The sequence below is a fragment of the Artibeus jamaicensis genome, unplaced genomic scaffold (assembly GCF_021234435.1).
Source record: "Artibeus jamaicensis isolate MK-2021 breed Jamaican fruit bat unplaced genomic scaffold, CSHL_Jam_final scaffold_286, whole genome shotgun sequence".
NCBI lineage: Eukaryota > Metazoa > Chordata > Mammalia > Chiroptera > Phyllostomidae > Artibeus > Artibeus jamaicensis.
Genome location: NW_026522034.1, coordinates 3,221,089 through 3,238,028, shown reverse-complemented (window position 1 = coordinate 3,238,028; position 16,940 = coordinate 3,221,089). Strand labels below are relative to the sequence as shown.

Below are 16,940 nucleotides of genomic sequence, written 5' to 3'. Positions count from 1 at the left end.
AGCTCTTCAAGCAGCTGCTGGGCAGCAGGTTGGGGAGAAGGATGGGGTGAGGCCCAGCCCTGGGCCTTACACTACTCTCTGGGCGGAGTAGGGAGCAGGGTTCCTGGGACACGTATTAGCACAGCCCGTCCCCCTAGGAGCTACCCCACCTCCCACCCTAATCCGTGGCCAGCGGTCCGGAGCAGAGCTTGGCGTTGAAGGAGGCACGTGGGAGAGGCGGGAGCTCCAAGCGGGCACGTGCTCCAGCCTCCTCTGCCCCGTGCAAGCCCCCCGCCCTGTGCCAGGGGGGTGCGAGATGGGGGCGGGGCCTGGGGTGGAGAGCGAGCGGCTGGCGGCGGCGGGAGCTGTCCGCGAGCCCTGGTTCTGAAGTGGGCGAGGAGGTGCCCGGCGCTCGGTTCCGGGGCAGCGAAGACCATGGCGTTCATGGTGAAGACCATAGTGGGAGGCCAGCTGAAGGACCTCACCGGGAGCCTAGGGGGCGGCGAAGACAAGGAGGACGGGGACAAGTCAGCAGCCGAAGCGCAGGGCATGAGCCGAGAGGAGTATGAGGAATATCAGAAGCAACTTGTGGAAGAGAAGTGAGTGGGACCCTTTCCCGGCTCCAGTGGCCCTCTTCCCCACTCCACCCCTAAGCCGCCGGCGCACCTCTAGGGCAGCCTCAGACCCCAAGCCCTGTCCTCGCCCCCTCCTTTTCTAGACGGGCAAGAGGCTGGGATGTGACTTCTAGGCTGCCCTCCCCACCCCAGCCACAACATTTCAAACCCAGGACCCCGCCCCAGCTTCCGGGGATGGGGGTCGGAAGGGGCCTGGGACCCGCTGGGGGCACGTGCATTTCTGGGGAAACATGTAATCCTTTAATCCGATCTGGTCCCAACATCTGTGTCTTCCAAATGGAGCTCCTCTGAGCCTGAGGCTCTGAGAAAAAACGGTGCAGCTGAGGGGGCCTCAGAGTTAGAGAGACAGATTCTGAGATGGGGGCATTCAGAGATATTGAGGCCAAGTGCATGCGGTGGGCATGCTGGGGCAGAGAGGCACCTGGAGTGGAGTCAGGGGCTGGACTCCAGAGCTCCTTGGGTCAGGTACTGGCTTTGCTTCTTTTTAGCTGGGTGATTTTAGACAAGTTACTTAACTTTGCTATGCCTTGGTTGCCTCTTCTGTAAAAGGAGGGTGGTAATTATAAGACATGCCTTATATATTTATGAGGCTTAAATTACTTAATGCAAGTAAACTGCTTAGCATGGCACCTGACACATTGTAAATCATTAAATGTTAGCTATAATTATTTCACTTAATCTTTATAACGTTTTATGAGTTGCAAAATATTATCCTCATTCTACAAAAAGAGGAAGGTAAGTGACTTACCCAAAGACATACAAAAAGTAGTAATGGAGCCATATGTGAACCCAAGTCTGTTTCAAATGCTTTACCCCCCACCCAAAACAACCTGTCTGGGAGGAGAAAAACAGAGTCTGAGGCAGAGAGGGCCCTATGCTCCAAAGTCAGGCAGACTGATTCTCTCTCCCCATAGCTCAGCCCAGAAGCAGATGCGGGGACTAGAATGGGTGCTGTGATTGGGGGACAGAATGCAAAGACCAGCATCTGCCTGGTCCCAGCACCTTCCTGATACAGGCCAACAGGCGTCCCTCCCCTTAGTGCTGGCAATGACTCCACCCTGGTGCCCCCACAGGATGGAGCGGGACGCACAGTTCATGCAGAGGAAGGCAGAGCGGGCCACCCTGCGGAGCCACTTCCGAGACAAATACAGACTGCCCAAGGTAAGCTCAGGAGCCAGGGCTGTAAGGTATATCTGGCCCCTGAGCCTCAGGCCTGGACTCCTTTGTCCCACTCTGAGTCATAACTCTCAGCTCCTAAGACTGATGGAAAGCTTGGTTAGACCGTTTGTTCTTTCACTCATTCATGGTTAACTGGAGCTCACCTAGGACTAGGGCTTGGTGAGGAGGGGTAGCCCAGTCCTCTAAAACTGATAGGTTTGTGTTTCTGGAGCCACTCCAGGCCCCTCCTGTTTTCCAACCCACACTCTCCCAATATGACTCAGGCCCAGGCCGATGAAGAATTGGAAGGCAACAAATTTTTCTATGGGAGTGAGGGCTCTTGGGGAAGGCAGGATGGGCAAAAGAAGGCAGCACCCTCTGTGTGTCAGGCACTTTACGTACCTTACCTACCTAACCCCTCAGTAATTCTGCTGGGGTAGCTGTCACCCACATCTACAAATAAGGAAACCGAGACTCAGATAGATTGATGGACTTGACTAAGATCATAAAGCCAGTGAGTGATGGAGCTTAAACTTGTGAATGCTGAGCCTACTCCAAGACCCCTGGCTGCTTTCCAGGGCATGAATCTGTCAGCAGAGAGCAAAGTAACTCCTTGGTTGGCCAGGCAGCCAGTAGGATGTTTCCCAGAGGCACTGCGGCACCGGATGTGCTGTAAGTGTTCAGTTCCTGTTGCCTAAGAAGACAACTGGGACATGAGCCACTTTCAGGGCCCAGAACTACAATAGACCCTGAAGAGAAGCAGAAATACAGTGTTATATAGTACACCGACCTTGATCTTCCATTTGAATTGGAAGACCAGATATGTAAATATCACAACCACTCATCCAACAAATATTTCCTGAGCCCTTGGCTGCCTCTGACTCCCCACAGGACACAAGTCTTTTGGAAGTCTCCCAAAGGGAGAACAGGTCCAGAAAGCCTGCCTTTCCAGGGGGGTAACGGAGTTAAACAAAGCTGGGAATGGAGTCATTCCTCAAACATTTGCATTAAGCAATAAGAGATACAACTGCTGTTATCAGGGAACTCTGAGTCCAACCGAAGAAGGAAGACTTGGCTGTAATTGAGTAGGACGTAAAGTGGCCCTCAAGGGATAGGAAAGTGTAACAACCAGCAGCAGATACCTTGCAAGTAGACCACAAATGTTGGTATCAGTGACATAGGTTTAAATCTAGCTCTCCCACTCAAAATTGGACAACCATGGGAAAGTTACTTACTTAAATTCTCTGAGCCTCAATTTCCTTATTTGTAAAATGGAAAAAGCAATAATTGTGAGAATTAGGGGCACTCAGCTCAATGGCAGCCATATAGTAGGTGTTTGATGAATGGTACCCATCACTATTATTGGTAATGTCCTCAATGTAGTTAACAATAGTCAATATATGACTGACCGTAACAGTTGGACTCCTAGGTGTTTTCATTTTGCCCTTACTCATTCTGTTAATATCTTACCTTTAGTATTTCAGAGTGAAGTAAGGTGGCATAAGAGTCTGAATGTCGATATCTTGATCCTGGGGTGTGGGGGTGGGGTCTGAACTCACAGGAGCACGGGTCTTAACATCTAGGGCCTTGGAACCCAGTCCAGGCCTCCTCTCCAGCCCCTTCGCTTGGGTCCCCATACACCTCCCACTGCAGCCCAACTCTCCCTTCTCTTCAGAACGAGACAGATGAGAGCCAGATCCAGATGGCAGGTGGAGACATGGAGTTGCCCCGGGAGCTGGCCAAGATGATTGAGGAGGACACGGAGGAGGAAGAGAGGGCCTCAGTCCTCGGGCAGCTGGCCAGCCTTCCTGGCTTAGACCTTGGCTCCCTCAAGGACAAGGCCCAGGCCACACTGGGGGACCTCAAGCAGTCAGCTGAGAAGTGCTACATCATGTGACTGCTTCCCCTGGGGGTGCTTATGGGTGTGACCAGAGGCCTGGGGCCACATGAGCTGGAAAAGCCTGTCTCAACTTCCATGGACCTATACCCTACCTTGGCTTTGTTTCCGCTGTACCAGGCTCTGACCCAGCCTACCTCCTGGCTTCTCTCTCTCCTCTAGGAGCAAAGTCCACATTCCTCCCCCTACCTCCTCAGGACTCACCCCCCCTACTCAGCCTGGAGAAGCCTCCCAAGATTGTAGGAATAGGCCATGGACCCAAATTCCTGCACATAGATGCACCCATACAAATACCCAGAGAGAGGGGCAGAGACCTTGGTATGTGCAGAGTTGTACTCACAGATGCATCCTGGCGCACACAGACACACACGTGGGCCAGCACCCTGGTGCCTAGCCCCTCTGGACACCAACACTAAGATATGCTTGGAGAGGGCTTTAGGCAGGCACCCTCAGCAGATGGGAGGCCTGAGTGTGAGTCTCCACATTTATTCTCCTTGAAAAGCACTGCTCTCATTTCATCATCTATAAAACAGGGGTGAACTGGGGGATTTTTAAGATCTTTCCAGCTTGGCCTCCCAGGACCCTCACGGTCAACCCCACATCCCTCCTTGGGCAGGGCAGGTGCTGCCACTGTGGGCTGTGGCCCTTGGGAGCTGAGTGGTGCTGTGCAAGGAACAAGTACCAAGGATGAAGCTGGCACCAAACAGTAGCTCAGGAAGCTCCAGGACTTCTCCGAGCTGAGGGCCCAGGGCCTAGCCAATTTCTGTTTTGTTTCTGTAGAACTCTCTGGATTCCATAGCTGGATTTCCCCTCTCAGTTCAGTGAAAAGAAAAATCCCAGCTCTGACGTGTGTGTCTTAGTTGGGCATTGTCCCTGCAAACCAAAAGATTACCAGTTCGATTCCTGGTCAGGACATGTGTCTGAGCTGCAGGTTCAGGCCCCAGTTGAGGCATGTACAAGAGGCAACTGACTGATGTTTCTATCCCTCCCTTCCTCCCTCCCTTCCCCCTCTAAAAGTAAATAAATAAAACCTCTTTAAAAAAATAAAAATAAAAATTCCAAATGACCTGTTTATCTTCCCACTTCTTACTGATCTCCAAAGGTCTTGGGGTTCATAGCCTCCTTCAGCCTTCTTTGGAGGGGTGTCTTCTACCTCTTCACCACAGCTTCATAAGACCACCAGCTCCTACGCAATGTTCAAGCTCTACCCTCTGGACAAGGGTGGGAGTCCCCCAGCACTAGGGGGGGACCAAGCACTAAGTCCAGCCTCTGGGCTTTAAGGAGAATGTGGCATCCAGCTGGATGGGCAGGGCCTCTGGGGTGTTACCTGAGACCTCAGGAGGTGCCACAGCTCAGTCACATCTGTCCCTGGCACCTGTGCCTCTGCCCCCTCCTCACCTTGGAGGTGGAAGGTGGGACAGTAGAGGGCAGGGCAACTTCATTCCAGGCCCGGCATTGCTGTGCGACTTGGAACAGGTTCGTTTTCCTCTCTGAGCCTGTTTCCTCTACTGTGTAATGAAGAGTGCCCCCCCCACCGCTGTCGAAAAATAACAATGCGTGTTTCAAAGGGTGGCCACTTTAAAGCACTTGGCACGTGATAGGCCATGTCAATAAATGGTAACTCCTTCTTTAAAAACACTGAAGCTCACAAAGCTCATCCTGCTTGGCTGTGCGGTGTCCAGGGACACCAGCAGGAGGCTCCACAAGCGGGCCATCGCTGAGGCCCGAGCAGGTGCCACCACCACCCTCACCCTGGCACTGGCTCGTGGAGAAGATTTACAGGCAGAATGGCCGTTGGAGGGTTTGGTTTCAAGGGCAATTGCCACTGGGTCTCCTTTGCAAAATAAGAACAAAGCACATAAAACCTGTACAATGGGTGATGTGGGCAGCGTCACATGGAAGAGAGAAGAAAGGGTGAGGAATTAGGAAGGTGAGGGCAGGGAAGGACGCAGGCCCAGGATCGGGCAGTGCCGTCGCGGCTGTCATGCTGGGTCCTTCTTGAGCATCCCCTAGGCCGTCCTCTGGTTGTCACTGGGCAAAACCCTCTGCTGACCTTCCTGGAGCTGGAGGAGACCTAAGTCAGGCTCTAGGCCGTGTGTGGGGGAGGAGGGAGCACGGCCCTCCTCACGGTGTGGGCAGCAAGGCCCATGGCAGCACTCCGCCTCCCAGGGGCATCCTGCCTAATGGGATCGGACAGACCACTTTACCCTGGAGGACTTACAGGACCAAGAGAGAACGAGGCAAAAAGACTGGGCTGCGGGGAGGCCAGGGTTAGCACTCACTGAACCCTCACAAAACAGAAGGGCGGGGCCTGGGATCAGAGAGTGGGAAGGGGCTGAGCTCCCATACTCCTCACAGCCCGGGAACCCCAAGAAGCCCTGACCTGTCTGCATGTTCTTGGAATTGAAGGAGGAGGCTCTGAGGTAGCAGGAGGCAGCTCCTGTGCTCAGCGGAAATGGGCAAGGCAGGCAGACCGAGGGTCCCCAGGCTCTGCAGACCTCGTCCTGCTTCCCCTCTTCCTGCCCTTGCTCACTGGCTTCTCTGTCAGTTCGTGCCTCTCTGTTCACATCCCCCCGCCCTCTGGCTTGTGCCTGGCTCACACTCATCCTACACCCACGCCCTCGGCTGGGGGCTCCCTGTCCCATCCCTAGGCCCTTGGGGCCTCTCTGAGGAAGACTGCTCTCTGCACATCCCATTTCTACTCCCATTTGTTTAGATAATCACTTGCTTCGTGACTAGTCCACCCACCTGCTATTGTATGAGGGCAACAAAGAAAGCCACTTCCCGTCAGAACTTCCCTTCTCATAGTAATTAAAATCCCACCATTAAGACCCCTTCGTTCAGGGCAAGGCATTTACCTCCCCAGTCCCTCCGTCTCCCTCCTGTTCTCTTTCCCTCCTGCCTCTGTCCTCTCGCTGTCCCCTCACTTGCAGGCCATCTGAGGGCTGGGAGATGCTGAAAGGTGATGAGACAGCCTGCCTACCACTCTTTCAGGAAGAGAGGGACAGCACAGATGGCTGGCCTGCTGCCCCTCACCCCTACCCTTAGTCCCACAATATGCAGGGGCGGGGGCAGTGTTCAGATCGAGTGAGTACTGACCCCTGCTCTACTCAAATCTCCCTCCACCCACCCAGACAGCCCAGGCCTAGTTACCAGAGGGAGAGGGGTGCAGACCTTCAGTGACTCTCCAGAGGCCAGTTGGCCTCCAAGGTTTGGAGCTGGGAGTCTCCCCGCTTCCCCCAGTGGCCGGCCAGTCCCTCCCCAGACACCGGAGGCTCCAGCAGGAGGAGCTGGAACATCTGGGGGAACGTTTGGTGAGCTGAGCTGCTGGCAGCGCCTACTGAGCCAGCTGACGCCTGAGGGGGGTTGGGGTGAGGAGCCACATGTGAGGGGACTGGGAGGGAGCCGCAAAACCTGCCCGCCGGCCTCCAGCACAGTACCCCCCAGGCAGAACTGTTCCTGGAATCCACGTGAGGTTCTGAGAGAGCAAAGAGGCCAAGGTGGGCTCGGGCAGGGGAGCAGCAACGCTGAGGCTGCCTCGGCCTGCCTGAGAATGAGTAGAAGTCTGCATGAGATGCGCGTGGGTCTGTGAACTTGGACATGGCTTTCAGGCCCCTTAGTGTCCTTGTGGGATTTCAAATAGATAGGTGGGGGTGTGAGTTACTCTGGGGAAAACAGTGACGGGCATGCCCCCTCCCTTGTGCCCCAGCCTCAGGGTTGGGTGAGCTCCCTCTCAGAGAGGGTTGGGTGACAGCTGTCTCCTAGACAACAGCCTTCCTAGATGACCTGCAGGAACCAAGGTTCGATGACCTTCCGAATCTCCCCAGTTAACCAAAGGGGTGGGCTGGGCACAAGGACGCCTGGGCCCCTCAACCTGCTCCAGAGGCCTACTTGCTGTCCCCAGGGCTGTGCCCCTTGGGAGACAGAGGGTCCCAGGCCCAGGTGCTCCTCGGCTTGGCTCAGTGCTGCTTTGGGGACTGAGCAGAGGTGGGAGGGCAGGGCAGGGCAGGGCGAGCCACCCTGAGGCTGGGGAGGTGTCTGCCTTGCTACAGGCACTTTCAAAGTATTAAAGGTGAGGGGCAGAAACAACTCTTACCCCTGGGAAGAAAAATATGTTTTAAAAAAGCAAATTAGCTTATTTCCCGTAGGACTCCGCCACTTGAAGGGAGCCTGAGAGAGAACCCCACTTCCTCCCCTGACCCCAGCGCTCCAGCTGGGGTACCTCCCTCCTTGGCAGGCGGCTCAAACAGGGGCCAGCTCAGAGGCCATCTAAATACTCTTCCCAGAGAGGGCCCGATCCGCCCACGGTCCCACTTACCCAGCCCTCTGCTGGCCGGCAGCCAACGCAGGCTGTGAACTATGGGGGGCTGTGGGCCCACCCTCCATCCCGGCATCCTAGTCAGCCAGGCTCTCCTTCCCACCCAGTCTTCTCCATTCACCAGTCAAAACAGCTCCATTCATTCCCCTCCTCCCTTCCCCTCCTTTTACTTACTGATGCTTTTTTGTCTAGCTCATTTCCCAAAATAATCTGAAGTGTTTCTCTCCTACACCTGAAACATTTTATTGAATTCACTGTGTGCCAGGTTCTTGGACAGTTGCTCATTACGTATTTACACAGGGCACTTCACTTCATCCTGGTTCTACTAAGAAAGAACTGGGCTAGCCCAGCAGTTTTCAACCATGAGCCGTGAGAATTTTTACAACATGCAGTACCTATTTCGTCAGGGGAACTGACCTTTCTTCCGTTAGGAGGTCCCCAGCCTTTTGGCACCAGGGACCGGATTTGTGGAAGACAATTTTTCCATGGACCAGAGGGCTGGGGAGGTGGAGGGAACAGGAGGCGGAGCTCAGGTGGTGATGTGAGGGGCGATCGGCGCCTGCTGTGCAGCCCCACCGGGGGCCGGTGCCAGTCCACAGCCCCAGGGGTGGGGACCTGTGCCTTAGACTGTCAAATAAATGACAACTAACACAACACCCACTTGGTGTGAGTCAGAATTACACCTTTTTTGTCAGATCAGCAAAAAATATATACATATACATATATACGTTTTAAAGATTTTATTTTAGAGAGAGGGAAGGGAGGAAGAGAGGAAGAGAAACACTGACTGGTTGCCTCTCACACGCCCCCACCCAGGGAGGGACCTGGCCTGCACACGCTCTTTTCACCTTTTGATTTGAGGGACACCCAACCCACTGAGTCACATGTCAGGGTGGCAACAAAATATAGTTTTTGGTGTGCTGCTTAAGTTTTAGTGATCAGTTTATGTGTGCCATCAAGAGGAAAAGGTTGAAAATTGCTGGACTAGTCAATGGGTTTTTTTGCCAAATGGCAGAACTAGAGTTTTAGCTCTGCCTCCTGCCCCCTGGACCACTGTCCACACTGCCCCCTGATGGCCGGGCTGAGGACTTCAGGGGAAATAGTTTCCTCCCTTCAGTATTGGCTGAAAGACCGTCTTGGTGGCTGGCGTCTAATGTACCTATGAACAGCTGCCTTGGTGCTTCCTGGATGGGGAGGGCTTCCTATCCCTAAGTCCCCAAAGATGCTTCCAAGTTTTGTTCAGCTCAAAACCTTGGGGCGAGGGGTAAGAGACTGCTGGAAATTACCCCAGCTTTCAGGGATCCTGGAGGGCTGAGTATGAGCGTGAGACACCCTAGAGGCTGTGCACTGCCCCAATCCAGCTCCCTGCTCACTCAGTGGCCCAAGGGAAGAGGGGTGGGAGGCTGGGGGTCATGTCTAGGACACGGGAGCATGAAGGGCAGAGCACAGGTTTTATGAGACCATCCACCATGGAAGCCACCCTCCTCCAGTTGCAGAGAGGAAGGGCCTTGCCTGGCACTCAGGCCTTTGCCTGTCCCCTCCCCACTAGCCCTTTATTATTTCTTAAAGATTTTTATTTACATATTTTTAGAGAGGGGGAAGGAGAGAGGAAAACATCAATGTGTGGTTGCCTCTTGAGCATCCCCTATTGGGGACGTGGCCTGCAACTCAGGCATGTGCCCCGACTTGGAACTGAACCAGTGACCCTTTGGTTCACAGTCCAGCACTCAATCCACTGAGCCACACCACCCAGGGCCCCTTTAGCCCTTTAGGTGGTGGGCAGGAGTGGCAGCTGGTCAGCCTGACTCCCCTGGGGCCTGAGGACAGGAGGCAGATGTGGCCCCCACTCCCCCCACGACCCAGTGGGCTCCCCTTGCCCCCGCCTCGGGTTACCCAGGCTTTCCTGAGGCCTCTACAGCAGTAGCCTAAAAAAAAAAAGGGTTGCCCACCTCGACCTGCTCCTTCTCTTCTTCTAGGACAAGAAGAGAATCACAATTTCAGAAAATAATTTAATAGAGAAACAATGAATGACACTCTTCACACTGTTCTCTGGCAGGGAAGAGAGACAACTTCTGCCCCAAGGAGGCACTGAAGGGCGAGAGGGTTAGAAATCACCAACAGCCTTTCAGATTTTAAATACAAAACCAATAACCCTAGGTGTGTACACTCTTCTCCAGATGAAAGTCCCTTTGTCCCCCTAAAAGCCCAGGTGGGGGCAAAGGAGCTATTAGCGACACCACTGGAGAAGTGGGGAGACCCCGATCAAGGGGAAGGCGTATGCCCAGGGCACATGCTGTGGTAGCAGCCTCCTGGCCTAGTGGGTCCCCCAAATCCAAGGGGTCAGGCAGCCCCATTCCTCCTGCTCCCAGGCCAGTACCAGCTCTGTGGCAAGCAGGGGCTCCCCAAGATGGGATGGAGGTGGGAGGGGTAAGGATGAAGGAACCCTCCCGATACTCCCTGGGCCAGAGCAGGAACAAGGTATGAATTTTCCCAACTGGCCCCACCCTACAAAGTGTATTATTTTCATGGCTTGAAGGATTAATTTAAAATACTGAGAGGGTGGGCAAGAATCGGCTTCCAAGAAGACCAGTGAGTTCTGTGGGGCTGAGTGCAGACTGTGGGGTAGGTGGTCCCTGAGGGGTCTTAGAGCATCCTGGTCCAGTGCAAGGATAGAGGTGAGCTGAAATCGGGGCTCCCAAGAATGACAGGGGTAGGCACAGAATACAGATGCCCTTGCCCTCTTCTCAGAGCAAAAACAGAGCCTTGATGCCCCAGACTGACAGGCTGTGTCCAGGAGCCACCAGCTAACCAGAGTCACATGGAACACTCTTCTCCCAGAGGCCCGCTCCTGCACCGCGCTCCCAGCCCGGGCCAGGCCCACTGTTGCCAGCACATACAAGGGCTGGGCTGTCAGAGCCTTTGTGGGGTAGAATATCTTGAGGGGTGCTGGGGACCCTGAAACGCGGTGGTCACAGTGAGTTGCCCATTCAAGAAGGGTGCTTCACCAGGGTGCACAGGCCCCACAGAATTCTGGGCATCCGTCTGTGTGAGTGTGTCCCCCAACTCCAGGTGGCCTGTGGTCTATCCAGTCATTCTTTTGGGGTCACTGCAGGGTGCAAGCTGTGGAGGGGTACGGGAGGAGGGTCAGTGTCAGGTTTCTGGCAAAAGAGGCAGAATCCTAGGCTGCCCTCAGCCCTCACCCCTCCTTGGGCAGAGGGTGAAACCCCAGGGCAGGACTCACAGCTGCGAACAGATTCCGATAGCCCCTCCTTGTCCAGGGCCTCGGCTTCCCAGCGAGACTCCCTCATCTACGGAACATAAAGGTAGCACAAGGGGTGAGACACAACCAGAGGTGGCACAGGAGCCCCACCAACGGCCTCTGAGCAACTGGGAGTGAAAGACAAAGAAAGCGATGGAGATGCCTTCGGATAGAGACCCAGAAAAGGAGACATGTGCTGGTGGGCTGGTCAGGGAGCAGGGGACAGACAGCCACAAGCAGAACCCACAGAGCCTCATCCCAGTGGGGGCCCCCCACGCGCCCACCTTGACCTGTTCTTTCAGGTATTCAGCTCGAGCCATGAGATTCTGAACCTGCCAAGGGTGTGGGGGAAGAGCCGTCAGAGTGAGGCACAGCCTCCTCGCTCCTGCCGCCAGGAGCCTCTGTGCATCGGAACACAACTCTCTTCTGAGACCTTTATCTGCTCCCTCTTCCGGAAAGCCTGCCTGACTGAAGCAGCCCGGCCAACCTTCCGTTGCTGTGTTCTAGATCCTGCCCGCCCCACTGCCTGACCTGAGCCCCCGCGCCCCTGTGGAGCACATGGGGCCACCAACTTATCAAGTCTGCGATCTGATTCCCAGACTTGAAGCACCCTGAGGGAACCCAGCAGGTCCTCCCTGATGGAAGGAGGGTCAAAAAAGAAGATGAAGCCCCCCCGACTCTCCTGACCCCAGTGGGCACCTCAGTGTGAAGCAGCTCCCGCCTCCGGCCTGGGGGTTCCCCTGCAACGAGAGGGAAGGCTGGTGGTAAGGCCAAGTCAGCAGGGCTCGGGGAGTGTGGTCACGGGAGCCTTACCCGCCAGCAGCAGCAGCAGCTCCCCCAGGCTGTGCTGGTACAGGTCCAGGGCGTCCTGCTCCCCACCACCTTCTTCCTCCTGCAGCCGGACACCAGGTCCTTTAGGGTCATGACCCAAATTCCTCCCTACCCCACCTGGACCCCTCCCACTGGGCACGAACCTTGGCCATGGCTGCTGAAGCCACTTCCAGGGCAGCGAGGAGGCGTGGCCTGTCCCGGGCCATCTCTGGGATGAGGGACAAAGCTCAGGGTGAGGGAAGTAGCCTGTGTTTTTTGCCTCTGGAAGCCGACCCCCAATCTTTCTCCCTCTCAAGCTGGAGGGAAGTTTCTGGGGACCAGGTGGTCAGTCAGGAGCTGGGCTCACCTCTGAGCAGGTCTCGGGCAGAGGCCCCCTGCCTCAGCAGGGCCCGATTGGAAGAGGACACGATGGCCTTGAGCTCCTCGGCCCTGGACACGTACTGCTGCACCTGCATTAGCACAGCACGCGGGGCTGCCCACCCCGCCTCCCTCACTGGCACCTGACTCCCGGCTCTCCCTCCAGACCCTCAGGGACTGTCCCAAGCTGTAATGTCAGGGGCTGGCCTGACCCCTTCCTGGGACAGGAAGTTCCAGTTCTAAGAGAGGCAGTCCCCAGTGGCCCCCTGATCCCCTCACCCGTTTCCTCCAGGAGACTCAGTCGCCCACCTTTGCCTTAATTGCATCCTTCCGCTGGGCGTCCACTTCGTCTGCAAACAGTGGTGGTGTATATGAGGACCTTGCCCCACACCAAACCCTCCAGAATTCCCCAGAACTCTAAGTTCCAGATTTACCCTCTGCCTTGTCTCCCCAAAAATTCTGGATAGGAGTTGCTGCTTCTGGAACCCCTCCACAGCGGCTATGGCTGACCCACCCCTGCTGCGCCCAGGGGCTCCATCCGGGCACTCACAGTGCAGGGCAGGCACGAAGAAGTCCAGAGCTTTGCAGTAGAGAGACAAGGCGGCTGTGGCGTCTCCCTCCTGATCCTTCTTCACAGCCTGCACCACCAGGGAGGTCTGGGGGGCATGCAGATCAGGAGTCATGCCCACCCTCTGCTCACCATGAAGTGGGAAGAGCAGGTTCCCGTGGGGCAAGACACCTGTTTACCACCAAAAGGGTAGATGAGACCCCCAACCTGAGCTCGCCCCAGCCCACCCCTGGAGGCCTGCTCACTGCTCGTGCCAGGCTCTCCCCACTGGGCATGTGCTCCAGGTCCACCCAGGGGTGGGCAAAGAAGTCCTGGAAGGAGATGCGACGGCCAGGGTCCCGCTCCAGGAGCCGCTGCAGCAGGTCCCGGCAGTCTCGGGAGAGAGGGGGCCGAAGGGGGAGCTGAGGGGAGAGTGGGGGGGATAGGTCATGCTGGGTTCCAGAACCTCCCCGACCCTGTCCTGGTATGTCCCAGAGCTACATGTTTGACAGGTGAAGAACCTGACAGCCAGGAGGGGCAAGTTTGGGTGATGGAGGCAGTGGAGAGCCAAGCCTCCTGCCCGGGTTCCTGCCCATGCCCTCCTGGAACCCTGGGCTGCTGCACAGCCTCCCTGGCATACGCTCTTGGGAAGGTGGGAGTTGTGTCTGCACAACAATCTGCGGGCTAATCTGGGTCCCAAGAACTGGAGGAAGCTGTAAGCATGCCCAGCACCACAAAGCAGCCTAGTGCAGAGACACCCTAGTCTATATGGGGGCAGTGACGTCTCCAACCTGAGGACTCTGACTCCCTCTGCACCCAACAGGTTGCTGAGGCCCTGCAGGACCCACCTCGATAACCCGGTTACTCCGGATCTTCTCTTCCAGCTCCGTGAACGACCTGGAGGCAAAGGGAGGCTGCCCGAAGAGGGCTTCTGTGGAGGGAGGCAGAGGGCAGGCTGGGAGGGAACAGGGTCCATCCTGGCCTGGCCCATTCCTGGAAGGGCCTGACACTCCTCAGAGCTGGGGCCCCGGGTCATTAGAGTCAGCCTTCTCATTAAAGCCCTTCAGGAGTGGACAGGGAGGGCTTGTCTGAGGACACACAGGGCAGGAGCAGGGGACAGAGCTCTTACCGTACAGGATGACTCCCACGGACCAGAGGTCCACACGGGCATCATACTGCCGCTGACACACCATCTCGGGGGCCATGTAGAGAGGGGAGCCACGGAGCACATGCTTCTCATCCCACGGGGACATGTGCTGTGCAAAGCCGAAGTCTGCAGGCAAGAGGCCAGGCAGCAGGGCTCAAGTTCCAGCTGCCTCTACTCTTGGCCTTTGAGGCCTCGCCCTGAGCTCCAGCACAGGACTCCTCTCCACCTTTCAGACTCACCAGGATCAATCTTACTTCCCAGCCTTTGCTCATCAGTGACCTCCAACACCCTCCTACATCTTCCTGAGGGGCATAAATCCTACCCGTCCTACGTGCCCCCGCAGGCACCTGTCTCCAGGAAGCCCACACGTTCACAGCAGCTCTAAGGATAATAACCCACTAGGGGCTGGAGCCCTCTCCCATACTGTCCCACTAAGTTCAGGCCGGACAGTCACTCTGGAGTACAGCTCGCTCTCTGGACTCCAGCCTCAAGTCAATTCTCCTCCAAATCCTGTCGGGGACCACAACCACGCCTCCCCCTCCTCACACCCTCCAACAGTGCCATAGGCTGCATCACGGTTTGAGCCCCAATCCTGATGACACACCAAGTTCTGACCCTGGTCACACAATGAGTCTTGACCTTGATTCCAACCATGCACTGCTGGAGTCCAGTGTGGGTAGCCCAAGAAAGGTCCTACCTTTTGGTGACAGGGCCTGTCTCTGGATCTCTAGCCTGTTGCTGTTTGAACTCTACAGAGGGCTCCATGAGAACCAGCACTTTTGCGTGCACACCCACCCTGCAAACCCTGAAGCTCCACTCAGTTCTAGGGACCCAGAGCACTCCAGAGATTGTTGCGAAAGCCCAGGCCCACACTTCCCCTGCTGTTCCAGACTCACACCTGCCAGCTTAAGGTGGGGCTTCTCCAAGGAACTTAGCAGAATGTTCTGTGGCTTGAGATCCAGGTGAGATATGTTCTGTTCATGCAGAAAATGCAGGGCACTAGCTACGAAGCAGCACACATGCAGAGAAACAGGTCAGAGGAGCCCATGTCCCACCTGCCTCTTGCCTGCCCTGGCTTACGTATGCTCCCTCAAGCCTGCATGACCCCAGTTCTGGCCTGGTTGGTCTACTGAATGCTTTACGTAGAAGTACCAGGTCCTGACCCCCTCTAAGAACCCCCCACTCCCACCCCTCTTTTCTCCCTTGGGCCCCTTCACAAGTCTCCATTCCTTCTAGAAGCCTCCCTGGATACCCCAGCCCTTTAGGCTCTTTCGCTCTTTCTCTTGGCAAATCACTTGGAAACTACCCATTGGGCCCTGGACTTCTCCCAGATTAGGGCATCTGCCTCTGTCTCTCTCATAACATCCTTAAGACTGGGAGTGGCACATGGCAAGGATGGGGCCCTATCGATCCAAGACGGGAAAGAGGCACCTGCCAAGAGTGCAGGGGCTCTGAGCCTGGGGAAGGGTGTGGTGGGAAGACAGACCACGGGAAGTCTGGGTCAGAGGCTTTTACCCAACTGCTGCATGAAGACACGAGCCACCTTCTCAGGCAGAATTCGGCGGGTATGAATGAAGCGAGACAGGTCACCCCCTGCGCAGAACTCCATGATGAGGTAGATGTTGTCACTGTCCCACTGTGGTTAGAGGCAGAGAGGCAGCTTGAAGAGAGTGTCTCTTCTCCAGCCTCGTTTGGGGGTGGCCCCACCACAGGCCTGCACCTGGAAGTCTTTCAGCTGCACGATGTGGGGGTGTCGAATACCCTTGAGGATCTCAATTTCTGTCAGGAGGTTTTCCACGGATGCCTTGTTTAGACTCTTCTTGGCCACACACTTTATGGCTACCACTTCCCGAGTGTCCTTCTGCCAGGGCAGGAGATGTGAGGGCTCTGCCTTGAGGGAGCCAGGGCCCATGCCTGGCCAGAAAGGCTCTGGTTCCCTCTGCCCTTCTCTCCCTCACTGGGCCTACTCACTCACACCAACATCCAGGCTTCCCAGCTTCCCATTTTCGGCCAATGAGGTCCCCTGATTCTGTAATCCTGACCTCTTCACCCAGCCTGGTGCTCTCCAACCTTCTGTTCCATAAACCCTATAAGCCTTTCTAGAATGCCCTAAGTAAGGCATGTCATTCAGTGTTCTAGAAGTGCCCACTCTATTTCTTAAGTGGGTCCACCCTCCCAGAACCCTGTCCAAGACTTCTCCCAGCCCACCAGGTAGCCTCCGTGTTTTGAGCCCATTCTTCAGCCACTGACACAAGGCTCCACCCAGGTCTCCACAGGCATCTCCGAAGGTCAGATCGGGATGTGGCAGGCCGCGGGCACCTAACTGGTCTCATGCAGTCTCTAACCTCCCCTAGTTTCCCAGCCTGGCGCCCGCCTGGGAGCGCTCAGGTTCTGGGGGGCACGGAGCCAGGACCTCAAAGTTCTCGCACCCTGATTCCGGCCCCGCCCCGCACCCACCTTGGCGTAGGCCTTGTACACCGTGGCGTACGTGCCACTGCCCAGGCGCTCGGTGAGAATGAAGCCGTCCAACCGCGGGGGAGCCCAGCCGGACGCAGCCATCCTGACCGCCCCGAGCCGGCCACCGGGCGCTTCCTGCTTCTCCACTCGGGTTCCGGCCGGGAACCGAAAGGGAGCAGCGTGCTGTGGTGGCCCCGACTCCACGCTGCCCCTAGCGGGGCCCGCCGGAAGTGCAGCGTGGGGCGGGGGGGCGGGCTGGTTCCCCCGCCCACGCTCCCCGCCCCTTCCGGCTCCTCCTGAGTGCGGTCCACACCTGCTCGGCCTCCACTCCTTGGAGAAATCACGATTTGCAAGA

The 16,940-nt window shown here is 56.3% G+C and overlaps 2 protein-coding genes across 4 annotated transcripts; one reads left to right on the top strand and one right to left on the bottom strand.

Moving 5' to 3' along the window:
* The first annotated feature begins 316 nt into the window (after positions 1-316).
* On the top strand, positions 317-4,735 carry CPLX3 (complexin 3). Its single transcript, XM_037141704.2, has 3 exons — positions 317-578; positions 1,688-1,775; positions 3,448-4,735. The coding sequence occupies exons 1-3, from the start codon at positions 415-417 to the stop codon at positions 3,667-3,669; spliced, it is 474 nt and encodes a 157-aa protein (XP_036997599.2). The 5' UTR covers positions 317-414; the 3' UTR covers positions 3,670-4,735.
* Positions 4,736-9,982: 5,247 nt separating this feature from the next.
* Positions 9,983-16,778, bottom strand: ULK3 (unc-51 like kinase 3). Of its 3 annotated transcripts, none has more exons than XM_037141671.2 (16): positions 16,586-16,778; positions 15,849-15,989; positions 15,644-15,764; positions 15,025-15,131; positions 14,111-14,254; positions 13,830-13,895; positions 13,248-13,403; positions 12,985-13,090; positions 12,744-12,784; positions 12,424-12,526; positions 12,221-12,285; positions 12,060-12,138; positions 11,946-11,986; positions 11,531-11,578; positions 11,229-11,295; positions 9,983-11,107 (listed from the first exon to the last, which is right to left on the bottom strand). In XM_037141671.2, exons 1-16 carry the CDS (start codon positions 16,685-16,687, stop codon positions 11,091-11,093), a joined length of 1,404 nt encoding a protein of 467 aa, XP_036997566.1. In that variant the 5' UTR covers positions 16,688-16,778; the 3' UTR covers positions 9,983-11,090. The 3 variants fall into 3 exon arrangements, with proteins under 3 accessions (XP_036997566.1, XP_036997565.1, XP_036997568.1); XM_037141670.2 differs by having other exon boundaries at positions 13,830-13,912; positions 15,027-15,131; XM_037141673.2 differs by having other exon boundaries at positions 13,830-13,912; positions 15,027-15,131; positions 15,849-16,042; positions 16,586-16,669.
* Between the last annotated feature and the right edge of the window lie 162 nt (positions 16,779-16,940).

What these genes read in the sequence shown, in the direction of transcription:
- CPLX3 (XM_037141704.2), top strand. Translation starts at nt 415, where the DNA reads ATGGCGTTCATGGTGAAGACCATAGTGGGAGGCCAGCTGAAGGACCTC. An exon ending in AAGCAACTTGTGGAAGAGAA is followed by an intron (nt 579 to 1,687) that starts GTGAGTGGGACC and finishes GTGCCCCCACAG; the next exon opens with GATGGAGCGGGACGCACAGT. An exon ending in ACAAATACAGACTGCCCAAG is followed by an intron (nt 1,776 to 3,447) that starts GTAAGCTCAGGA and finishes CCTTCTCTTCAG; the next exon opens with AACGAGACAGATGAGAGCCA.
- ULK3 (XM_037141670.2), bottom strand. Translation starts at nt 16,687, where the DNA reads ATGGCTGCGTCCGGCTGGGCTCCCCCGCGGTTGGACGGCTTCATTCTC. An exon ending in GGGAGAGCCTGGCACGAGCA is followed by an intron (nt 13,091 to 13,247) that starts GTGAGCAGGCCT and finishes CATGCCCCCCAG; the next exon opens with ACCTCCCTGGTGGTGCAGGC. An exon ending in ACCTGAAAGAACAGGTCAAG is followed by an intron (nt 11,296 to 11,530) that starts GTGGGCGCGTGG and finishes TATGTTCCGTAG; the next exon opens with ATGAGGGAGTCTCGCTGGGA.